Source organism: Myotis yumanensis, unplaced genomic scaffold (assembly GCF_028538775.1).
Source record: "Myotis yumanensis isolate MYYU_CA2020_CCGP unplaced genomic scaffold, mMyoYum1.0.hap1 SCAF_22, whole genome shotgun sequence".
Taxonomy (NCBI): Eukaryota; Metazoa; Chordata; class Mammalia; order Chiroptera; family Vespertilionidae; genus Myotis; species Myotis yumanensis.
In genome coordinates, this window is record NW_027223773.1 from 5,684,272 (window position 1) to 5,709,231 (window position 24,960).

The 24,960-nt window shown below is 54.9% G+C and overlaps 1 protein-coding gene across 1 annotated transcript in view; it reads right to left on the reverse strand.

Moving 5' to 3' along the window:
- DNAH14 (dynein axonemal heavy chain 14) overlaps nucleotides 1-24,960 on the reverse strand; it is a 142,861-nt gene that overhangs the window by 6,349 nt on the left and 111,552 nt on the right. The window contains exons 68-85 of the mRNA XM_070401461.1: nucleotides 21,998-22,242; nucleotides 20,389-20,813; nucleotides 20,110-20,308; nucleotides 18,908-19,144; nucleotides 17,712-17,797; nucleotides 17,240-17,396; nucleotides 15,517-15,727; nucleotides 14,985-15,087; nucleotides 13,099-13,326; nucleotides 10,967-11,164; nucleotides 9,025-9,218; nucleotides 7,099-7,259; nucleotides 5,353-5,549; nucleotides 4,139-4,251; nucleotides 2,911-3,026; nucleotides 1,829-1,992; nucleotides 855-1,001; nucleotides 224-453 (exon numbers count right to left, since the gene is read on the reverse strand). Of these exons, the coding sequence (XP_070257562.1) occupies nucleotides 241-453; nucleotides 855-1,001; nucleotides 1,829-1,992; nucleotides 2,911-3,026; nucleotides 4,139-4,251; nucleotides 5,353-5,549; nucleotides 7,099-7,259; nucleotides 9,025-9,218; nucleotides 10,967-11,164; nucleotides 13,099-13,326; nucleotides 14,985-15,087; nucleotides 15,517-15,727; nucleotides 17,240-17,396; nucleotides 17,712-17,797; nucleotides 18,908-19,144; nucleotides 20,110-20,308; nucleotides 20,389-20,813; nucleotides 21,998-22,242 (3,394 nt within the window). The 3' untranslated portion in view covers nucleotides 224-240. The remainder of the gene's footprint in view (nucleotides 1-223; nucleotides 454-854; nucleotides 1,002-1,828; nucleotides 1,993-2,910; nucleotides 3,027-4,138; nucleotides 4,252-5,352; nucleotides 5,550-7,098; nucleotides 7,260-9,024; nucleotides 9,219-10,966; nucleotides 11,165-13,098; nucleotides 13,327-14,984; nucleotides 15,088-15,516; nucleotides 15,728-17,239; nucleotides 17,397-17,711; nucleotides 17,798-18,907; nucleotides 19,145-20,109; nucleotides 20,309-20,388; nucleotides 20,814-21,997; nucleotides 22,243-24,960) is intronic.

Below are 24,960 nucleotides of genomic sequence, written 5' to 3' on the forward strand. Positions count from 1 at the left end.
TTCCTTCCTTTGCGTGTAACTCGGATCACTGAGACCGAAACGGGCGTCCTTAGATTACACGCCCCCAGACATCTTTCCCTTTTTGTTTGCGACGCTCCTGGACCACAGGGACCCCTAGCCACGAGGGAGAAAGAGCGCCTGCCCGCACACGTTTCTACGCGGGCAAGCACTGCTACACGCGCACAGCCTGGAACAGGTACACCTGGTCAGAGTCCACATTTACCTGGTGTGGGACGGAGTTTATTTCTCATTCTTCTCACACAGCAGGGCGACCTGCATGGTGATCCAGTGACTGGGCGGTCTCCTTGTGGGCAAGAACACCGACGTTAGGTTTGAAGGGGGGCCGGTCGTTATGGAAGCGGACGACCTCCGACGCGTCTGATAAACTGGGCACTCGAAGGTGTGGCCGTCCGGCTCCGGCGGGTCAGCAGCGGCTGGCGTCTCGGGGGAAACCTGAGAGAGAACCCAGCCGTCCAGCTGCACAGCTCAACCCACCCACAGCGCACGTTTCCCACGTGCTAGACCTGGGGGCTTGTTAGGAGTTAAACACCCTGCAGGTCAGGGGGCTGTGTAACTGCACATGGGGACTGTGCCTGGAGCATGTCATCTTAAAGCGTAACTACGGCTTCCTATAGCGCCTGTTCTTGAGAAGTGACGGTGGCTGTTGGTATAGCATCTATTTTAGATTCTGGCAATATTTGGGGCTATTGTAAACGTGTTCGTGTCTCGGACTGCAGCTGGGGGGGGGGCCTCCACCTTCCTGAGAGCCCCCGAGTTAAAAAGTATCCAATTTCCCCCGTGAACCAGGGGACGTGGAGGCCCCCGGGCGGCATGACAAACATTGGGGTGCTGACCTTGGTTGGCAGGAAGTAGATTTCCGGGAAATCGCAGCATATCTCGCGAGGCAGCGAGTCCTCTAGTATTTGCTCTTCGGGATTCCACCTTGCTCCCTCGATGAATAATCCAAAAATGTGAGCCCCGATGTGTGAGGGGTCCGTGCTCTAAGATCAAAGAGAGGTGCTGTCAGCGGCGCCCAGGCAGGACCCTGCCTTGACCAGAGGCCCCACTGGGGATGGGCCTGGAGGAAGCGGACAGCTCCCCACCAGCAGCGGGGGGCGCGTCCCTGTACTGGGGAGCGTTGCCGGGTGCGACCCTCAGACCTTAACAAGTGTGTAGGCTCTGCATGTGCTAATCCTGAGCTGACAAGTGTTTCAAACACAGTAAAACCCCACATTTCCAGAAGGACCATCTTCGGCCCCAGATCATAGAAGGGGTCAGACTCTGTCCCCTGCTTCTACCCCTGCAGCTACGAGATCCATGGAGGCTGGGAATTTAAAACCTGGGAGGGACTCGGGAGCATATCTTTGAACGACGTTAAAAGGGGTGAATGAGTTGCTGATCGATTCTGTTAAGCAGAAAACTTCGTTGGCAGCAGCTCCAATTCTGGGGTGTCTCCAGGGGGGCCTGGAAGGCAGCTCGCTCTCCCCCCCCCCCCCCCCCCGTGTGGAGGGCGGGGTGGCCGGCACAGTGCCCCCCGAAGGTTCCGTCTTCTCTGATCGGGCAGGTCCCTGGAGAAGGGACGGGCACCTTGTCCCAAGCTCGCCCTCCAGGCTGCCCGGCCCTTGCTGGCCCCTGGACCAGCTGGTTTACTTGTGGGAGAGAGGACGGTGAGGGCATGTGGACCTGAAGAGGGCTGTGCCTGTGTATCCTGCCTGCCTGGCGCCTGGCATGGCGCCTGGCACGTGCTGAGTGCGGAGTGAGGTCTGTGGAGGAGATGGCTGCCTGAACGAACGAGTGATTCCTCTTCCCGACCTGAGCATCCCGGTACCTTGAAGGCCCTCCTGACCAGGTTGAGCGTCTTCTGGACTATGATGGAGAACTCCTCCTCTTTGGAGCCAATGGTGCTGGGGATCACCTGGTGGGTAAAGGTGAGGGCGTCCGTAGAGATGCCGTGGGCCCTCCCGTAGTCCTGCAGCACAGCGGTAAGGAAGGCTTCGGAGAGAAACACAAGTTCCTTGTGAGCCTCAGGGACCCGGGGGCTGTGCGCGTCCCAAAGGTCCGGGGGGGCGGGAGGGGGCAGGGTGAGTGCTGTCAGCCACACGGATGCCTCCTGGGGAGGGAAGAGGGGGAAGAGAAAGAGGGTCAGGAGATGCGAGAGGTGGGGGTGAGGCCGGGCTGGTGTTCGCTCTTCAAACACTTATCCAGTGTTTCAGGGGCTGGGGGTGCAGCAGGGAGGCTGCTTCGCCCGCATGGACCTTGCCGTCTAGCATTACCCCCCCAAACCCCCAGCACACACTGCTGTGATCCATACGGGTGGACGTCTGTCCTTCCTGCTGGACGTTTGTGCGAGCAGGTGGGGCCAGGGCCCAGCAAACGCTCACTTACTCCTTCCTTCCTTCATTCTCGTTAAACGGATACGTTAACGAAATGGCCGAAGCCCAGAATCAATCCCTAACACAGCGATGGCGAACCTATGACACTCATTTTTTTGGTTGATTTTTCTTTGTTAAATGGCATTTAAATATATAAAATAAATATCAAAAACATAAGTCTTTGTTTCACTATGTTTGCAAATATCAACAAATTTCTATATGTGACACGGCACCAGAGTTAAGTTAGGGTTTTTCAAAATGCTGACAGGCCGAGCTCAAAAGGTTCGCCATCACTGCCCTAACAAGTGCCCATTCTCAAAATGCCGTGGCCTCTGGGAGGGGTCTAGTGTCAGCCTCTGACATCATCAAATGAATGGCCTGGGGCTGAGGCCCTGAGACACCTGCGGGGGGGGGGGGGGGGGGGAGTCAGTGCAGGCAGGAGGCCTGACACCTGAGGGGGACTGAGGTCGGAGGAGGGAGGAGGATGGGGACTGTGGTGGACGCGGAGGGCGGGGCTGGTCCTGGTTCGCACGCTCACCTTGTGGAAAGAAGAAAGCTGGCAGCCAGTATCTTGCAGGAAACCCTTCAAAGAAATTCTTTTCAAGTTTGGGGCTGGTGCTAGAGTGCTTCCAGGCCAAGACAAACCTCATATACCTAGAGGCAGGCAGACACAGGCGGGGATGGTGACAGCATAACCACAAGGTCAGGCCACCCAGGGCGACTTCTCTTCCCCTCCCACCCACTCCTTCCCTCCCGCCTCATCGCAAACCCTCCCCAGGCGGGAACCTGGCCTGCACTGGAACGGGAACCAGCGAGGGCTGTAAAGCTGGTGAGACCGGCAGGCAGGGGCAGGCCTTAACTGGACCCCGCTCCCGCTCAGGGTGTTTATGGCAGCGGGTCCCTGGCCAGGCTGGGCAGAGCCTCGCGGGCTGTTTGATTCCCTGGGGGAGGGCGGCCGGGAACATTCGCTCACGGCTGGGCTGCAGGGACGAGGCGCAGTTGGGCACAGACTTTGGAACCAGATTTCCTGGGTTCAAACCCCAACACTCCCACTTGCTGGTTGGGGAGCCGTGGGCAAGTCCCCGCAGGTTTTGTGCCTCGGTTTCCTCCTCTCTACGCGACGGTTCTGCTTCGTGCCCTGGGCTCACCATGAAGGTTTGGTGACGGGGCACGGGGACAGCCCCTGGACAAATGCCTGGCCCGCTGTGGGCGCTCAGTAGGTGTTCGGCACTCATGTGCCTTTCCATTGGCTGTGTATCATGTATTCAACACGCTTAACAATTACATGCAACTAATTCTTCGTTCTTCTCACCTCTCCCCTCTCCCCTCGCTACTTTCACAAGACACAGTGTGGCCAGAGAATGTCCTAGGCCAGTGGTCAGCAAACTCATTAGTCAACAGAGCCAAATACCAACAGCACTTCTTCAAAATAGACTCGCCCGGGCCGAAAACTGACTTCTGCGCATGGGCCACGCAGTTCCAATCGCACTGTCCGTGCGCACCCGCACGTGGTGTTTTGTGGAAGAGCCACACTCAAGGGGCCAAAGAGCCGCATGTGGCTCGCGAGCCGCGGTTTGCCGACCACGGCCCTAGGCTCTGCCTGTCTCTTCGAGGGCAGTGACCCTGGACGGGGCGGGGCTCGTCTCATTCCCTCGCCCTAAGGGGGAGGTGAGGTCCCCCACCCCCGCGAGGCCCAACATGAGCGAGCATGCTGAGCACCGTGCAGCTCTAAGCCACAACCAGGGGACACGTAAGGAAAGCCCTACCGGTGGTAGATCGCCGTGTAAGCCATCTTGGCCCAGGTGTTGAAGAAATTCAGTCGCTGGATAAGGTTGTTAACCCAGGAAGCCAGGGGCTTGCACGACTTGTAGGCGTGTTTCTGTTAGGACGGAGGCATGAGGCATGGGCACATCGTAACGTCCTTTAGGTTTTTTTTTCTGGCCCATAGAAACAAGCTGTTGCCGGGGGCAACAGGGGCAGGAGAGGCCCGAATTTGGCAGCCAGTCCCCCTGCTCACCCCCACCTCCTACTTTACAAAAGTCTCCTGTCCAGAGAACCCCTCGTCTCCCCCATGTCACCACACACAGCGGTTGGCTCCCCCTGGTCGCGGGAGGCCTGGGCCTGCAGCTAAACTTGGAGTTGACCAGAGCCTGGAGCTGGCCTTGGCCCCGCCAGCTGCTCCTCCCCTGGTGTGCCTCTGGGGGGACGGGGGGACCCAGGGGCCGGGGTGCTGTCAGCTGGCTTAGTTGGCCCTCCCAAGACACTAATTTGGGTTTCTAGAATTTAAAGCACATATGCCCTTCTCTAAGCACATGTATGCACAGATCAGCCTGGGTCTTCTGTAAGTATATGTGCTCTTATAATCCTTAAAAATGACATTTTTTCTGAAACTTAAGGATTTAACAATACATCTTAGAGATGTGTCCAGTATATCCGCATCATCGTTTAACCGGATTCCGATTAAGCGGAATGACAGTTGCCAAAACCGGTTTGGCTCAGTGGATAGAGCGTCGGCCTGCGGACTGAAGGGTCCCAGGTTCGATTCCGGTCAAGGGCATGTGCCTGGGTTGCGGGCACATCCCCAGTGGGAGATGTGCGGGAGGCGGCTGATCGATGTTTCTCTCTCATCGATGTTTCTAACTCTCTCCCTTCCTCTCTGTGAAAAATCAATAAAATATATTTTTTTAAAAAAAGAGGAATGACAGTTGTTTTCAGCTTTATGCTGTGATAACCAGTCCTGGGATAGATACCTCAGGGGTATTCAATACCTCAGATAAATGTATTTAAGTAGACTTGCCAAATTTCCCTCTAAGAGATCTTACTAATATCAACTCACCAAACGTGTGTCAGCACCTTTCAATGCAGGCGCATCCTGATATTTCACCACGTGGCTGTACCACGGTCAGCCCAGTCCTGCCTGCGACGGGACCTCTACTTCGCGTCGATCCCGCCCGTACACGGGGGAACTCCCCCTGCTCACCTGCCACAGCGCCGGCACTCTGGCTTTGAGGAAAGAGTTGTATATCTCCTCCAGCTCCGGGGTGAGGACGATGTTCCCTTTGATAGCGAGCTGAAGGTCTTTCAGGGATTCATGTATGACAAGCAGCAGCTTATCAAAGCGTTCGATTTCTTGCTTCAAAAAGGACAGCAAGACACAGTGGATGAGGGGGTCGTAGCCTGGATTCAAGAAAGAGATAATACGGTGATATTTTTGCCCGGCCGGCGTTGCCCAGTGGTTGAGCATCGACCTATGAACCAGGAGGTCACGGTTCGATTCCCGGTCAGGGCACAGGCCCGGGTTGCGGGCTCCATCCTCAGTAGGGGGCGTGCAGGAGGCAGCTGATCAATGATTCTGTCTCATCATTGATGTTTCTATCTCTCTCTCCCTCTCCCTTCCTAGTCACTCTGAAATCAATACATTTAAAAAACAAAAAACGGAGAGCGGTAGGATTTGGAAGTTACAGGAATTTCATCTGTCCAGGGACTGAAAAGCCTCTCCTGCAGAGGCCAGTAAATGCTTCTGGTTCATGGACCCCGCTGTCTGTCACAGCCACTCCCCGCACCCCACCCCTGCAGCGCGGGTGCCACAGGGACAGCGGGGGTTGGGGTGGGGGGCTCGCCTGGCTATACCCCAACGCCGGGACTCGTAGGAGCTCAAGTCTGGTTTTCTGACCATGTTTACGCATCTTTTCTCCGCCGGGGAAACATCCTTCTGGCTCGCAGGCCGCACAGACACCAGCGGCGGCTGCGTTCGCCCACCACCGGCCCGGACGCAGCAGCGGTGCCGCTCCCACAGGCCGCTGCCCAGCGCTTGGTTCCACAAGGAACCCTTCTGAGGGTGGAAGTGCGGGTGCTGAGAGTGTAACGGGGCCGGGTACCCCAGCCCAGCGGGGGGGCCCCTCCGAGCTGGGCCCGGCCCTGGGCACCAGGTCTGCCCCGTGTCTCCTCTGGGCCAGCCCCTCCCCTCAGCTCCTCACTGATGTGAGAGACACATCCGCCGATAGGGTGCCTCCTGCATGTGCTCCGATCGGGGCTGGGGATGGACCTGCAGCTGAGGTACATGCGTGACCTTGACCGGAATCGAACCTGCGACCCTTCAGTCCGAGGGCCGGTGCTCTAACCACGGGGAAAACCGGCCGGGGCCGGAGCTGCTTCTCTCTGCTGCTCCCATGATTATTTCTCCATTCTTAATCTTGAAACCATCACCACCCGCCTCCTTCCCCAAACCCCCCAAACCCCAATACACCGACAGCGTCCCGTTCCTCTCTGCCCTTACCTGGCCCTGGAGGAGAGGAGGGCTTTAGCTCTCCATCTCCTCCCAGCCCCTTCCTCTGTGGCCCTTCTGTCCCGTCTCTGCCCTGACCCTGACCCTAACCCAGTGATGGCGAACCTATGACACGTGTCAGAGGTGACACACAAACTCATTTTTTTGGTTGATTTTTCTTTGTTAAATGGCATTTAAATATATAAAATAAGTATCAAAAATATAAGTCTTTGTTTTACTATGGTTGCAAAGATCAAAAGCTTTCTATATGTGACACAGCGCCAGAGTTAAGTTAGGGTTTTTGGAAATGCTGACACGCCGAGCTCAAAAGGTTCGCCATCACTGCCCTAACCCTATCTGTCTGGTGCCAGAGTCCTGCGCTGGGGCCCGGGGGAGAGGAGGGAGGGGGAGGGGAAGAAGGGGGGGAGGAGGGAGGACGGGGGAGGGGCCCAGCCCGCTCACCTTCGAGGCCTTTATTCAGAGCCTCCCACACGTTGCCCGCCATGATGCTCCGCAGGGTGCTCTGGGAGCCCCTCCTCTCCTCCTTCTCCACCGTCATCGGCAGCCGCTTCTGCACATTCGTCACCATCTCCATCACCAGATCGTCGCTGCTAGGCTCCCGGCTGCAGGGGGGGGAGGGAGGAGGGGAGAGTGAGGGCCGCACGGGGAGGCCCATCTTCCCCAGCACGAGACCGGGCAGGGCCGGGCTCCTCATGGGGCCCATGGGGCGCGTCTCGCTTTCCGCGTGAGGCCTGTGCGATGCATGAGACACCTGCAGGGAGAGGGGCGTCTCCCGGTTTCTCTGTAAAAGCTCCGTCGTCTGAGCTCGTCTGCTGAACGGAAACACCCAGACTGAACGAAACGCAGAGCAGCGGCAGCCGGACAGACGCTCAGGCCGCGTGGCTGTCAGGCCTCGTGTTTCCAGCAGGGCCCTGTTCGCACCCTGGGCGGTGGGGACGGGGGACGTGGGTGCCGTGGGCGCGAGGCTGCCACGCGAAGCAGAGGCTCCCTGGAACCAGTCACAGGCGAGGACTCGGGGCCCAGGGCGACAGGCCCGCCTCCACTCCTGGGGGAGCAGAGGCCGTCCCCCTCCTGCTGGATGTATTCGGGACCGGCGTACATGAGCCGCAGGGACGCAGTCCTTCGAGCGAGTGACAGCTGGGAGCCCAGGACATTCCTGTGCAGGTGCTGCTGGGCAGCGCACAGCTCACAGGAAGTGACCGTCCTTACTCTACGGCAGTGATGGCGAACCTATGACACGCATGTCAGAGGAGACACGCGAACTCATTTTTTTGGCTGATTTTTCTTTGTCCAATGGCATTTAAATATATAAAATAAATATCAAAAATATAAGTGTTTTACTCTGGTTGCAAAGATCAAAAAATTTCTATATGTGACACGGCACCAGAGTTCAGTTAGGGTTTTTCAAAATGCTGACACGCCGAGGTCAAAAGGATCGCCATCACTGGTCTACGGCCACGCTGTGCTCTTGACACTGAAAGCAGGTGGCTCAGTGGGATTCCTGGGAGGCCACGGCTTCAGACACTGGGGAGGGGAGGGAAGGCCGATCCCTCGGGCAATATGGGGCCTGCTGTCCGGCAACCAACGGGACCCTCCTTTACAGCCACAGGCTCGAGGGGCCGAGACCTCGGGTTCTGTGTCTGACGCCACCGAGACCTCGCAGCAGCGGACGGATCCTCTCCGTGTCTGGGTAGCAGGACCGGGACATGGAGGCGGTGTGGCCGGGAGGCGGAGCGGGCGGGAGGCGCGGCCCACCCGGGGCTCGGAGAGCAGGGCGCCCTCCTCCTGACCACACTGTCCTCCGACTTATTCGGATGGGAATTTCCCCGGACATGTCACATTTAAACCAATTCTGTTTAAAAAATACAACTCACCAGGCACAATTCACTTACCAAAGATCTACTGAGCACCTACCACATGCTTGGTAATTGTGTATGTGCGCGCATGTGTGCGTGCACATGTGTGTGCGTGCACATGTGTGTGCACGCACACGCGTGTGAGTGTGCACGTGTGCATGAGTGTGCATGTGAGTGTGCACGAGCGCACACGTGTGAGTGCATGAGCGCACACATGTGAGTGTGCATGTGTGCGCACACATGTGTGCATGAGTGTGCATGTGTGAGTGTGCACTAGTGTGCACGTGTGTGTGAGTGTGCATGTGTGCGTGAGTGTGCACGTGTGTGTGAGTGTGCACGTGTGCATGATTGTGCATGTGTGTGTACACTGGCTCCCGTGTCACTTGGAGAGTTTAGGTTTGCGATTTTAGGTGACATCTTCTCTAAGTGCTATCCTGTGTCTCTCCAAGCAGACACGGACAGCTCTCCCTAACACTTCGCTAACGGAGCGAACAGCGGCGGTGCGTCGTACCTGATGACCAGGCTGGGCTGCCCCGTCCTCGGCTGCAGGGCCACCAGGTTGTCCATGAAGCTCTGGGCCTGCGCCTCCCGGCAGCGCCGGGTGGCCTCCGGGTGCAGCCCCAGCAGCTCGGCGGGCTCGTCGTCGGGCAAGGCCTGGACCGCGCGTCGGTAGGCCTGCAGGCTGGCCGATTCGGGCGGGCACATCTGGGAATTGACAGCCTGTTAGTTTCTGCCTCTCCTTTCAGTAGCGCACGCAGACCACATTCCCCTCGAGACGCTCCATCGAAGGCTTTATTTGCAGGTGGGATATTCTAGACCTGCGGTTCTCAACCTGTGGGTCGCGACCCCTCTGGCGGTCGAACGACCCTTTCACAGGGGTCGCCTAAGACCATCCTGCCTATCAGATATTTACATGACGGTTCATAACAGTAGCAACATGACAGTGATGAAGTAGCCACAAAATTAATTTTATGGTTGGGTCACAGCATGAGGAACTGTATTTAAAGGGCCAGGAGGTTGAGAACCACTGCTCTAGACCCTTCCGCCCAAGCTACACCTGGGACCGCCGCGTTGCCAAGTGCTGTTGCGTGATACGCACACAGAACGTTCTCGTGGGGAAGTGTGCAAGGGGGAGAGGGGAAAGGACGTAAAGGGCGACGCCGATCACCCGCTGCCTCACGAAACGACACCCGTAGGTGATGCGTGCAATCGGGCTTCCACCCATCACTCACTGTGGCAACACCTACAGGGCAATGGGAGAGTGACATGTTTTATAACATCCTCACCCAAGGATATTTCTCCATTGGTTTTTAAAGAGAGTGGAAGGGAGGGAGGGGTTAGGGGGGAGAGAGAGAGAATGACATCCAGACACTAATATGAGAGAGACACATCGACTGGATGCCTCCCACACTCAGCCCCGGCCAGAGCTGGGGATCCAACCTGCAACCCCGGTACGTGCCCTGGACTGGGAATCGAACCTGAGGCCCTGTGGTCCTCGGGCCCATGTCCTAACCACTGAGCGAACTGGCCTGGGCTGGGAGGGTGATCTTAAGAACAACTGATCATCCAGGGATGGGTGAACGTGGCCAAGGGGCACGAAACTTCTAGGTGTGGAATAACCGAGTAAAGCAACAGACAGCGGGCTCTTCCAGGGGAAACGACGCTCCGGCTTCCTGTCCGCCGGCTGCGCCCTCCGCTTCCTGCGCTGGGACCAGGGACTGTGAGGGGCGTGGTGAGAGCAGCGGCCACCGACCAACAGGTAATTATCAGGGTCACAGCCACGTGGTTTTGTGCCACTGGAGTTCAGAACAGCCACTAAAAGTGGACACTGACGTTAATTTAAGTGCGGATTGTAAATACTTTGGCAATAATTTAAAGACAATCCAGTCAGCCCCAGCCATTCCGGCTCAGTGGATGAGAGCACTGGTCGTTGGACTGAAGGGTTCTGGGTTCGATTCCGGTCAAGGGCACCGACCTCAGTTGCAGGCTGGATCCCTGGTCTGGTCGGGGCATGTGTGGGAGGCAACCAATTGATGTGTCTCTCTCACATTGATGTTTCTCTTTCTCTGTCTCTCCCCCTCCCTTCTACTCTCTCTCAAAAAAATTTAAAAATGGCAAGATTTCATTCTTAAAAACACACAATCAAGTCATATCCTATATAATAAAAGGCTAATATGCAAATCGACCCTAAGGCAGAAGGACTGGTCGCTATGACGCACACTGACCACCAGGGGGCAGACGCTCAATGCAGGAGCTGCCCCCTGGTGGTCAGTGCGCTCCCACAAGGGGGAGCGCTGCTCAGCCAGAAGCTGGGCTCACAGCTGGCGAGCGCAGCGGCGGTGGCTGACGCCTCCCGGACGGCAAGAGGGCGTAGGCCAGGCCGAGGGACCCTACCCCGAGTGCACGCATTCCGTGCACCAGGCCTCTAGTGAGACAATAACTTCCTTTCTCACCTCCTCACTGAAGAAGCTGAAGTCGCATGTCAGCACGTCGGGGTTATAGAACCTGTAGAGCAGGGTGTTGAGGCAGCGCTGGTCCCAGGGGTCGGTCACCTGGCCCCCGTACACCACCTCCCCGAGCAGGAAGCGCAGCTTCTGCCACGGCACGGCCGGCTGGGCGGTCAGGGTGTTCTCCAGCACCTTCACGGCCACCTGTCGGGAACGCACGCGCTTCTGTTATTTCAGGGTGTGTTTTCGGGGCGCTCTGCCCTTCCAACACGAAAGCGACAGCTCTCAAGCCGCTGCCCCGCATTTCCTTTGTAGAAATACACGGGAAGGGCGAGCGGAATAAAGGTATCAGGCTGCCCGTGTTTACCCACGACTTCTCGGTTTGTTGTTAAACTCACACCCAACTACTTAATTCATTTCCGAATGGAGCCCACAGGCAGGACTGCCCCGCCTGGGGGGGGGGGGGGCCCCCGATCTGCCTGCCCCTGTGTCGCCCATCGCAGTCTCACAGCCTGTCCCCCGGTGTCCTCGGGCCCTGCCACCCGGCCCTCCCGAGGCTGCCCTGCTGTTTGCTGAAAACTCAGTGAAATCACCTGCACTTTCCTTCTCCAGGGACACGCCTTCCCTTGTGCTTGTGGACACAGTGGATTAGATTCCTGCTGCCCCAGGCCCCAAACCAGAAACGCCCCCCCCCCCCCCCCCCCCCCGCCCCGTGAGTGCGGCCTGGACTGAGCGGGCGCTGGTGGTGAGGGCACCTTTTCCTTCCCGAGTCCCTGGTTGTTCGGGTTGGTCCTCGGCACGGTGCCTAGTTTCCCTCTGGCTTGTCTGCCTTCCTCTGTCCGTGTGGGAGACACGCAGTAGATCACAGGCATCACTGCTCTGCGCTTCCCAGCGGCCAGACCCCCCGCGTCCTCAATGAGGGGGGTGCGCAGAGCTCCCCTGCCCCCGTGTCCCGGTCCCAGGTGCGCCCCGAGCACCGGCAGCCAGAGAGCTGGGCTCCCGAGGGCCAAGCTGCGCCCACATTCGCCACGTGAAGGCACCCAGCGTGGCTGTCTCTTTACCGACAGGCTGTTGGCCTTGTGGGGACCCTCTGAGTGGGGTGCGGGCAGACGTGCGCTGGATGGAGCTCACAGGCCTTCCCTGACGCCCAGGTGCCGCTCACTGGGGGGCAGTTGGGCCCGGGGGCCTCTCGTGGGCACGGAAGAGCCTCCTGCGGCCCTAGAGGAGATGGCCGGGAGCCGCCCGTCTGAGTGGGCCGCCAACCCCCCCCCCCCCCCCCCCCCCCCCCCCCCGGGCACAGGCACCCGATGGGGCATCGGGGTTTCCTGGGGAAGGTCTCTGGGACCTGCTCAAATGCAGAGGTGAGTGGCTGTTGAGGCCGCGGCCTGCGCTGGGACGACACTGTGAGAAACTCACCTGGGAAGTTCACGCAGGTGCTACCCTGGTTGCTGTAGCAACAAGGAACCCCCCCCCCCCCCCATGTTGTTGGGCAAAGGGGAGGTTCTGTACGGAGGACAGCAGAGAGGCTGTAAGTGGAGCTGATTCCCCACTACGACGGGTCAGTGTCATCTCTCCCGCGTGAAAAACAACCCTTTGGCCATACGTGCCAACAGGCACTGTTCCCAGCGCTTTACCTGTATTAGCCGGTACTCCTCTAATGCCCCCCACTCCCCCCCCCCCCCCCCCCCCCCCCCGCCTGTCCTGGCCAAGGGCGCTCAGGGCCGCCAGGTTAATTAGCTGCCCCACAGGTTAAATGCCCGCACAGCGCACAGCGAAGGAGCGAAGGAGCGGAGCTGTCATCTGATTCCAGAACCGCTGGCTTCCAAGCCCTTTCTTCTAAGCCAGCGGTTCTCAACCTGTGGGTCGCGACCCCTCTGGCGGTCGAACGACCCTTTCACAGGGGTCGCCTAAGACCATCCTGCAGATCAGATATTTACATGACGATCCATAACAGTAGCAACATGACAGGTATGAAGTAGCCACGAAAATAATGTTATGGTTGGGTCACAGCATGAGGAACTGTATTTAAAGGGCCAGAAGGTTGAGAACCGCCGTCAGCATTTGCATCCCACCGGGAAAAGGGGGCGTGGCCTGTACGGTACCGTGACCTATTTGTCGTTTATTCTGAAGACGCGTACCTCGAAGTCTGAGGGATTAAATTCATAGCCGACGTTCCAGCCCAGCATTCCGTATTTCCTTCTCTCGTTGACCAGAGCGTTGAAGAAGCATAAGCTGAACAAGAGCTTTTTCCACCAGGGGCCGCAGGTGGGTTTTTCAAATATTTCTTCCGTCACCTCTCCACTGCCTTCATGTCCGAGCGTCTTCAGTAAGTTACTCTTCAGCCCCATGGGCATCTCCACGGCGATCTTAGGGCAGATGCGAGTGAGAACAGCACGTGAGGGCACGTGGGCACCAGGCGGGGGGGCAGGGGGACTGCTCTACCCCCGGGGAGAGAACTAGCCAAGCTCGTCATGTTCAAGCTTCCCTGGCAAATCAAAACTCTTGTGTGTCCGGCCGGCGTGGCTCAGTGGCTGAGCGCCGACCTGTGACCCAGGAGGTCACGGTTCGATTCCCGGTCAGGACATGTGCTGGGATTTCGGGCTTGACCCCCAGTAGAGGGTGTGCAGGAGGCAGCCGATCAATTATTCTCTCTCATCATTGATGTTTCTATCCCTCTGTCCCTCTATATAGACACCATAATTAGTCTTTTCTTAGAAGTGAGTCACCTGATTAAACTGTATGGAACTTTAAGACTCTACATATTGTGAGATTACCTTTTGTCCTGGATTAATGTCTTTCTGATAAGCAGTCTGTGAGAGTGGTTATTTCACAGTATGCTTAGTATTACAAATTAGATCCTCTGACATCGAGGGGCTGAATTTTTATTTTTTCGTGTATTTATTGACCTTTTGTGTCCTTTGCTCGTTTTTATGGGGTGTCAGTGTTCTTCCTGATTAGGAAAACTACCATCTCTATCTGCATGGACAATGGGACATGAAAAACCCCATCAAGTTCTACGTGTGAATGAAAAACATTCAACATGTTTCCTTTGCTCCTGGGACTCCCAAAGTTTGGCCAACTGGACACTGTTGGACACAACTGACCAAGTCTTAGCATTTATTCAAAAGCAACGACGGAGATGAGTGGAAGGCACAGATGATCCATGCGTGGGCCTTTCCACTCAATAATGTACGACTGCTTCCTGCCAGGCCCTTTATCGAGAATTAAGGATGACCTGAGAGGGAGGGAGAGCAGAGGTAGGAGCAAGCCAGGGCAGCAAGGGGCAGGAAAGGGCCGCACGTCCTCTGTTCTGGTTTAGAGCAAGGGGGAGCCAGGCATCTGAGCGAACGAACACCCACACCACTGGCTCCCCACCTTGTGTTGGCCACGCCCCACCTCAGCATCTCCAACATCCTGACGCCCGCCCTGCGACATCTCATTCTTATTCTTCAAAAAGCGAACTCCTGTTCACGTGGAGGAAGCCTCAAAGGCCGTGAACTTGGTCAAAATGAGCTTCCAAAGAACATGGCATCCATGAGAGAGAAAAATACAAGAACCAGAGGACAGCTGAAGTCCGGAGGAGAAAATCACTAAGAAATTGTTAAAAAAAAAAAAAAAAAAAAAAAATCTGAGGTGATAGGAAAAAATAGCAAATAAAGTTTCAAAACGTAATAGAGAACTGAAATGCATCAATATGTCACAATATGTATTTATATGCTGTATGTGAGGCCCCTAGAACCATAAGAAATGCCCAAAATTCACTGTTAATAACTCATTCTCGAATTGCCCCCCTTAAGCATCAAACTGCCCCCCTGTGGGGCAGGTGCCCAGGTTGGGAACCACGTGAAAGGAGGGATCTGGCCACCCCGTTAGCGTCTCCCCTGGTCCTTGGCCCGGGGCTGGGCACAGGGCAGAGGGTTAGCGTCCTGACGTACGCTCTCTTCACTCCCAGTCGGGAAAGCAAGAGGATCCACATCAAACACTGCCCCTCCGTCAACATCACAAGGTCCCACTGTGTTCTTACCTTTAAACTCTTCTGAAGAAGGGGAACTGGCAAAGAGCTGTCCGATTCCGAGCTTAACCACAGCCGGAACTTGGGGTCCACCGTCACATTTGGGTTACTGAGTCTGCAAAATAAAAAAAACGTGTGTATTGATGTGAGAAACGTACACCCAACCAACGTGTCCTGAGAATCGTAGCTATTTCGACGTTTTAAGGGAACTCAGAAATCATTTTAATAATCAGAGATCTGGTTGACTACCCTCAGAACTTTCCCGCTGCACAAGAATTTGCACAGGACCCACGAAATCCCATTTCAAAAAACTAGTGTTTGGTCCCCTGAGTACAAAAGTGACATGTGCTTATGGCAGAAACCTGGGGGAAATGACAAATTAAGAACAAAACAGAGTGCAATTTTTCTGCAAGTCTAAAATTATTACTTTTTTAATTTACAAAACTAAAGCAACAAAAGCAAAAAAAACCCCACAAAAAACAAAAACCAAACCCCAAAACCCAACAACAAAAACACCAAAAAAACAAGCACACGGGTGACTTACGTGTCCACGATGGTGCAGAGCCGTGGCATGAAGGACGCGGCGAGGTGGCAGTTCTGCAGGAAGACCCACTGCCCGGCTTTGGCGAGGGCGTCCGAGATGAGGTCTTCCGCTTTCGCTGCCCGGCCTTGGCCCAGAGAAATCATGGTCACGTGCTGGGTGGTTCCTGTCAACTCCTGGGCGAATTTCAGGAGCGTATTGATGACGTCCACCCCTGGGGGACAGTGCAGAGAGGTACGTGCAACGGTAAGCTCGTAAGGCTCCCCCTGGAGTACAGCCTCGCATTTGTGAGTGGTGGTGGGAGAGGATGGGGGTGGGGGGTGGGGACCTTGGCTTTCTGGCTCATGGCGGGGAGACTCCCGACCAAGGCAGCCGCTTCTGTTGCTTCCTCCTCTGTAGCTGAGGCCCAGTGTTACTTGGGATGGCCGTGCACCCAGCTAAAATACTGTATTTTCCGCCTCTCTCTTTTTTTAAAAAACATATTTTATTGATTTTTTACAGAGAGGAAGGGAGAGAGATAGAGAGTTAGAAACATCGATCAGCTGCCTCCTGCACACTCCCTACTGGCGATGTGCAAGCAACCCAGGTACATGCCCTTGACCGGAATCGAACCTGGGACCTTTTAGTCCGCAGGCCGACGCTCTATCCACTGAGCCAGACCGGTTAGGGCTCTGCCTCTCTTGACGTGAGGGATGGGCATCTAAGTCTTGTGAGTCGGCGTTGGCAGCCACGTTCATTACCCAGTTGTGTAAAACTGTTCTTTCCCTCCATTCTGTTGTTTAGAACTTGGATTTGTGATGCCTAGCACCCTCGCTGCCATCTCGGACTAAGTCTTAAATGGATGGCACCCGGGTGGCAGGCACAGAGCCAGCTGTTTTATACAGAAAAGCTTCCGACAAGAAAGTCTGTACATGAAAGGCATTTTGAAAACGAGATTCGGGCCCAGGGGAGTCCCAAGTTTGGAAATGGTGAGTCCTAAAGACGTGTTTGATTTGGAGACGATGAGGAACGGAAGACAGATGAAGAAAATATTTTGCTCAGGGTTTGCAGATCCAAGACAAGAAAATGAGAAAGAAAAGCATTTGGGGTTCAGAGGAATACAGGGGCTGGGTCAGAAGGACCAATTTCCGATCGCTTATTTTCTGACACACATATTTTTCATGAGTTGATGTCAATTAAACAGTTAACAGACACAAGGGAAAACTCAACTTTCTGATCAATAATATGTGTTTGGGAGGTATTTCCTGTCTGCACAGAAAACTAGTGCTGAAAATGTTTCCATATTTGTAAATCTTATTCTTCTTGGCCCTTTTACACTTTTACAAGGGTTCACTCTTTCTGTTTGTTTTTTTTTTTTTAAATATATATTTTTATTGATTTCAGAGAGGAAGAGAGAGGGAGAGAGAGAGAGAAACATCAAGGATGAGAGAGAATCATTGCTCAGCTGCCTCCTGTGCACCCCCTACCGGGGATGGAGCCCGCAACCTGGGCACATACCCCGACTGGGAATTGAACTGTGACCTCCTGGTTCGGAGGTCGGAGCTCAACTACTGAGCCACGCCGGCCGGGCGAAAGGTTCATTCTCAATGTACTTTAAAATGGCCATCTGTCCCTTTTCCAAATGTTTGAGTAAGAATGGGAAAATACTTTGAAGCGGACACAGCCCTACTTCCCCAGGTCTTTTGACAGACCGTGGCATCACCTTACCGGCTTGGCAGCAGCTTACCTTGCGAGTGAATGAGTATCATTGGAGTCCTGGCGTTGGAGTCTTTATAGGATTCTTTCAGATTAATTCCGGTTCTGTGAATATACTCACTTCCTATTTTTTCAGTCAGAAACTTTCTCACCGAGTTCTTCAAACGCTCCGGTCTGAGAATTTTTATCTAGAAAAGAAAACGGGAGATCAAGTGAAGCAAACGGCGAGGGGCGGGGCCTGGCCACCGTCGCTGGGAGGATCTGTGCTTTCCGTGCAGCTGGTCGTGGCCCTTTGTCACCCTCAGGCTGCTGGCTCCTGCTCCGTCTCCTTGACCAACCAAGCACTTATATAAACTTCCTCCATGGTTCTCGTCCTTAACCCCAAGGACCCCTGAGCCACACCGGCCGGGCGGCCGACTCAACTTGAAATCGGAAGGGTTTAGTTACTGTTCACATACTCGAAACATGGAGGATACCGGTGATCTGCTCACAGCACGTCTTACCAAAATAAGTCTTTGAAACGGAGTGAGTTTCTCCCAGGGGAAATTTACAGGACGATGTAATTCTTCATGTTCATTCAGAAGTTCAGCTAGATACAATTTAGAGAAAAGGGACGAGGATTAACCACTGAATACTTTGGCTCACTAGAAGATGCCACAAATGAACAAAATGAGCTAACAAGCCGAGTGGAGACAGACTCATTGGTAGAGAGCAGGCTGATGGTGGGGTGGGGTGGGGTGGGGCGGGTAGAGGAATTGGGCAAAAGAAGAGAAAAAAGCCTTGGACACAGACAACAGTGGAGTGACTGCGGTGGCGGGGGGTGGGGGGTGGGGCGGGCGGAGAAGGGGGAGGTGGAGGAGGGCATAGGGCAGTGAACTCATTTTATTTGGCTGATTTTTCTTTGTTAAATGACATTTAAATATATAAAATAAATATCAAAAATATAAGTCATTGTTTTACTATGGTTGCAGAGATAAAAAAATTCCTATATGTGACACGGCACCAGAGCTCAGTTAGGGTTTTTCAAAATGCTGACACGCCGAGCTCAAAAGGTTCGCCATCCCTGGTGTAGGAGGTAATGGAAGGAGACTTGATTTGGGGTGGTGAACCCTGAATAGGGGTGACGTGGGTGGAAGGGGCAGGGAAAAGTGAGGAGGAAGTGCTCAAACTGAAAAAAAACACACAAAAAAATGGAAAAGATCTGCTAAAAGTAGCAAGTCATTTAAATTAAGTTCTATTTCCTATGCAATTTTTAAAACACGTCTCTTCTATAAAAACAATACCTAAAACACATCTGTTGGCCCTCGCCGGCTTGGCTCAGTGGATAGAGCGTCGGCCTGCGGACTGAAAGGTCCCGGGTTCGGTCCGGTCAAGGGCACGTGCCCGGGTTGCGGACTTGATCCCCGGTAGGGGGCGTGCAGGAGGCAGCCGATCCACGATTCTCTCTCATCATTGATGTTTCTCTCTCCCTCTCCCTCCCTCTCCCTTCCTCTCTGAAATCAATAAACATCTATATTTTAAAAAAAGACATGCTAACAACATAGTAATGTTCCTCTCTTGGATTTTTCATCATATAAGCTACCGGACTCCATTTACAGGGGATACTCTACATACACACACACACACGCGCGCACACACACACACACACACACACACACGGATGCGGTCGAGCTAGGTCACAGGTGAAACGCCTTCTTACTTTCCTCCGGCGATTTCTCACTTTCGTCTGGGGAATCCCTTTCTGCAGAGAAAGGTGTGCCCAGCAGAAGGTACAGGGCGGTGCTGGCTTGGAAGGCGCTCCACTGGGACACGTTGAACAGCAGGGACCGGCACAGGGGAGAGAAGGCTTCCAGCTGACGGCTGAGGTACCGGCACTGCCTCCACCTGGCGTGCGAGACCCAGCGCAGGTGCCTGCTTTTCTCCATTTCATACAGGCCTGGCGGGGAGGGAGAAACGGTCACATTGCGGGGGGCACATCCTGCAGTACCTATTGTTGGGAGAGAGCTATTTCACATAACAACCCCGTATAAGAGAAGCCCAGCGACCGAACGACCCGAATGATCGGTCGCTATGACGCGCACTGACCGCCAGGGGGTACACGCCCCTTGGTGGTCAGCGTGCTCCCACAGTGGGAGGCCGACTGGGGCCAGCCAGCAGTGGGGGGGAGGGACTGTGGGAGGTTGGCTGTGGGAGCGCACTGACCACCAGGGGGCAGCTCCTATGTCGACCGGTCATAACAGTCACTTAGGCGTATATATATACTAGAGGCCCGATGCACGAAATTCGTGCAAGAGGCTCAGCCCTCGCAGCCGCAGCGGCTTGCCTTGGCCCTTGCAGCCCTGGCTTCATCCAGAAGGCTGTCTGGAAGGACGTCCGGAAGGTCGTGTGGCTGTCCGGTCTAATTAGCATGTTACGCTTTTATTATTATAGATTGTATATGAATTCCTTATTAGATATATGATTCGAAACATTTCTCTCATTCCGTAGCTTGTCTTTCGCTCCGTTGACTGGGAGGTTTCTATGTTTGATGTGGTCCCGTTGGCCTATTTTTTCTTTTGTTGCCTGTGCACTGGACTCCGCCCAGGGCTTACCCAGCAGCCCCTCTGGTTCTCAGGCACTTTGGCCTGAATCACACCACCAGCTAATCATGTAGATTAGGGTTATCTTAGCCGTAGCCATGGTCATTCATTCACCCCAAAGTTACCGAGCACCAGTGATATGCCCAACAGCATAGGGGGTACAGCGATGAGACGGACACTGCCCTGGACCTCGAGCTGCTTTCAGTGAAACGCACACAGAAGCACCGACTTGAAGCACCTGAGGAATCTTCAGTGTTTTTTTTTTTTTTTTTTTTCAGGGAAATAGCTTGTTACCAAATCCGGAGACACGACTTCCACTTACGATCAAGACGGGGGTGCGGCATCACCCCTTTGGTGTTTACCAAGATGCTGGAGTAGAGGAAGATGTTCCACTCCTCCTCTGGGAGGGACCCGATGCCGTCCGCGGGGGGACTCTCGCTGGCGTTACTCTTCATGATTGCGGTGCAAAGCAGGAAGGCGAAGCAGAGCTTATGCTGGTTGAAGAGGGCTGCCGAGACCACCTACGGGGACAAGAAAACCGTCAGGAGAACGCGGCGAGAGCGAACACGTGTGCAGAATTCGCCTTCAAAGCCGTCCTCACCTTGAATATATTCATGGTCAGCACATCGACTGAGTTTTTAAGATGCTTCTCTAAGGGAGGTTTCTCCAGTTTCAACTTGGGTTCTTCGGAGAGACTTACGAGTTCGTGAAGTTTCTTGGGAGGGGTTTTCTCCCTTTTCAGCCCGTGTTCTTCCTCCTGCTCCTTGCTTTTGGAAACGACCGACGAGAGGAACACCCGGCGGAACCAGTCCAGGGAGAACTGGTACATGTGACTGATCTGGGTGAGGCTGGCCACGACGAAGTAGAGCAGGGTCCCCCGGGTCGCGATGGGGAGGAAGCTTTTCCGCGTTGCCTGGATTTCGAGTTCTGCTTTTTCTGTCTCGCTGATGCGCTTGGAGATTTCATTGGAAGTAATCTTGGATTTTCTCAAGGTGTCCACGATTTCCTCGTTATCTAGGACACATCCTAAAGGCAAACAGGAAATGAACGTCAATAAAAGCCGCTCCCATGTCCAGCGGCAGCGTCCTCAGTCTGTACTCTCCATGTAAGCGTTTTCGCTATCGGCTTTTTGTGGGTTTGGTTCTGGAGATGCGCTCTTCAGTGAAGATGAGTCATGAGTCTAGTAAGTTTGAGTAAGAGCACACATGCCCCTCTTCCCACACCCTCATCTCTTCTTTAAATTACGTTCGTGTTTGCAGATTCTATTTTTTTTTAAAAATATATTTTATTGATTTTTTACAGAGAGGAAGGGAGAGAGATAGAGAGTTAGAAACATCGATGAGAGAGAAGCATCGATCAGCTGCCTCCTGCACACCTCCTACTGGGGATGTGCCCGCAACCCAGGTACATGCCCTTGACCGGAATCGAACCTGGGACCTTTCAGTCCTCAGGCCGACACTCTATCCACTGAGCCAAACCGGTTTCGGCACGGATTCTATTTTTATTGCAGGCACGTAAGTGGTCGTTCCGTCGTGATGAACGCATTTCCACGGTGACCCGCTATACACAGAGAAGATGGAAATAAAAACTTCCAGAAAGGAACACGGGAACCCTCATTTCCTGGGACGCACTCGAATATTTCCTATTGTTCTCTATTTTCAAAACAAATACAAGTGATCGTGACCGATGAGACTGCTCATCCCACGAAGAGGGAGCCCTGCTTTCTGGGAAGGGGAGAGGGGCCGAAGGTGGACTGATCAGCCATGGCCAATGAGTCAATGAATCAGGCCTCCACACGCCCCAAACGGAGTGGCAGAGCTCCGAGCTGGTGAACACGCGGGTTTGGGAAGAGTGGCCACTGGAGAGAGCAAGGAGGCTGCGCACCCTTTTCCTATACTCCGCCCTATGAAGTCTTGCATTTGGCTGTTCCTGAATTATACGCACATTTTTGTGAATCCTCACCAAAGGCTACCATTGATTTTTAGAGCAAGTGGAAGGGAGGGGAGAGATAGAGAGAGAGAAACATAGATATGAAAGAGACACATCGATTGGTTGCCTCCCGCATGCGCCCCAACCGGGGCCAGGCATTGAGCCTGCAACCGAGGTCCATGCCCTTGACCGGAATTGAAGCCGGGACCCTTCAGTCCGAGGGCCCACACTCTACCCACTGAGCCGCACCGGCCAGGGCGCCACTCAACGCCGGCACTTGCCTTGCGTGTTCTCCAGCAAATTCAGCGTTTTTTCCTCCAGTTCTTCCAGAGTCATCGCATCCAGGGAAATATTCTCCAGCAACTGGAAGCGCTGGTTTTCCAGGTGAGGGACTTCATGAGTGACGATGGCGGACAGGAACTGATCCTGCAAACCCTGGAAGGTCACCGTGAAGTTGATCACACTGACGGAGTTATAGACGGCGGGGGGAAAGTGCGGGTTGTCTATTTCCGTAGATAAGTATAACCTGGAACACGAGAAAGGTTCCATCGGTTAGTCGAAAGGGAGCATAAAACCACTTTTTTTTTTTTTTTTTAATAATGAAAACGGTATTTCTCCTGGAAGTAAACAAGGCTCATTTTCAGCGCTATTCTACTTTGTACACGAGGTGGTTCTCTCTGAGTTTGTACTCTGTGGATTCATTTGCTACGTAGGACTTTAAAAACGCAACCACACATGATGTTCGTGCTACATCTGGCCTGCAAGTCAGGACACGGTAAAGACGAATGCGACACAGGAGGCGCTTTGACCTGCCCGTAGGTCATGATAAGACTGGTTTTTCCCCGGAGCAAGAAGCCGGCGGAGGGGTCTGAGTCGAGGGGTGACAGGATTTGTTCTGAATGGGACAAGTCTGTCTGCTCTCTGGAGAGCAGTGTGTGCAGAGGGAGGTGGCTGGTTACAAGGTGGGAGATGGGGGCCTGGAGCAGGTGGGACCAGGGGACGTGGTCAGGAGGGGTCAGAGCGGAGACAATGCTCTTTCCTTTCGATCGGGGGTGAAGCGGCGACTTAGGTTAAGGAAGTGGCCCGAGACGCGTGGCCAGAAAGTGACAGGGTGGGCTCTGCTGCCCGTCTGCCCTCCAAGCTAGAGGCCTCTACCACATCCCCAGACACCCAGTTCTGACACCAGACCAGGCTGTCGATTCAGGAAAACGTTGCCTCGTTAGCATCTGCAGGCCTTGGCTTAATCAATGGCATGGTGTTCAGCGAGGGGGAGAGGATGGGTTCCACGGAGCTTTCCTGAGCGTGTTCTGCGGGAGAGGCCCAGCAAGCGAAGGGGGGTTGTAGGTCCTCGTCGGGAAGAATCTTGTGGAAGTTCGTTAAACTCAGAGCTTTAAAATGGTATAGAGGGACCCCTTTTTGTTGAGCGACACCTACTAAATCCCTTGAGGAACATGCTTTGGTAGATGCGGAAGGAGGCTGGAGACAGAACCCTAAGGCGTGAGGACTTGGCAGCCCTGCTCAAGGGCGAGAGGGGGCCCAGGGGCCAGCAGCAGACGGAGCCAGTCTGCCTGAGGCCTGGAAAGGAGGTAAACGCACCAGGAAAGGGCTCGTTACAATCGTCCTCGAATTCTCTATGCCAGCTACCCCCTCACCCAGCAGCCTCTCCTGGCCGGCTACCCCCTCACCCAGCAACCTCTCCTGGCCAGCTACCCCCTCACCCAGCAACCTCTCCTGGCCGGCTACCCCCTCCCCAGCAACCTCTCCTGGCCGGCTACCCCCTCCCCAGCAACCTCTCCTTGCTGGCTACCCCCTCACCCAACAACCTCTCCTTGCCAGCTACTCCCTCACCCAGCAGCCTCTCCTGGCCGGCTACCCCCTCACCCAGCAGCCTCTCCTGGCCGGCTACCCCCTCACCCAGCAACCTCTCCTTGCCGACTACTCCCTCACCCAGCAACCTCTCCTTGCCAGCTACTCCCTCACCCAGCAGCCTCTCCTGGCCGGCTACTCCCTCACCCAGCAGCCTCTCCTGGCCGGCTACCCCCTCACCCAGCAACCTCTCCTTGCCGACTACTCCCTTACCCAGCAACCTCTCCTTGCCAGCTACTCCCTCACCCAGCAGCCTCTCCTGGCCGGCTACCCCCTCCCCAGCAACCTCTCCTTGCTGGCTACCCCCTCACCCAACAACCTCTCCTTGCCAGCTACTCCCTCACCCAGCAGCCTCTCCTGGCCGGCTACCCCCTCACCCAGCAGCCTCTCCTGGCCGGCTACCCCCTCACCCAGCAACCTCTCCTTGCCGACTACTCCCTCACCCAGCAACCTCTCCTTGCCAGCTACTCCCTCACCCAGCAGCCTCTCCTGGCCGGCTACCCCCTCACCCAGCAGCCTCTCCTTGCCGACTACTCCCTCACCCAACAACCTCTCCTTGCTGACTACCCCCTCACCCAGCAACCTCTCCTGGCTGGCTACCCCCTCACCCAGCAATTTTCTGAGTATGGAGAGAGTGCTTACGACCTACAATTCAACTGTCTGCGTCCCATGGGAACTGTGTTTTTGTGGTAATTAAATTAGACTCTACAACTGTGCTCTGAACTTAGCGGGTGGGAGTCACTACTGCCTGGAACAGGACACAATGTTTTTATGCGCCCAGCTAAGATCTCTGTCTTTTTGCTCTAGATATCAAACACGGGTCTTTTTCAATGGGAGCGGAAGCTCTGCCTGTTGGTTAGGCTAACGCAGTGGTCGGCAAACTGCGGCTCGCGAGCCACGTGCGGCTCTTTGGTCCCTTGAGTGTGGCTCTTCCACAAAATACTGACTTCTGCGCATGGGCCACGAAGTTTCAATCGCACTGTATGTGCACGCCCACACGTGGTATTTTGTGGAAGAGCCACACTCAAGGGGCCAAAGAGCCGCACGTGGCTCGAGAGCCGCCGTTTGCCGACCACGGGGCTAACGGATCAAATCAAGCTGCCGTGGGTCAGGTAGGGCCAGGCCTCCTGCTTGCTGTCCTTCCTGCACGGTTTCTGAAAACTCCGTGGAGACCACACGCTTCCCCAGGCACAGCTGGAAAAATATCAGTGTGCACTGACTGAATAAACAACAATTCATTCTCTGTTCTGTATGCTGAGGGCCAAGACACAGAAACTGAAAACACGAACAAAAGAACAACATTCAAAATGCAATCTTGCTTCTCCCCCCCGGAGACGCTTACCGGGGCTGAAACGGGACCTTCCACGGGACGGCCTGA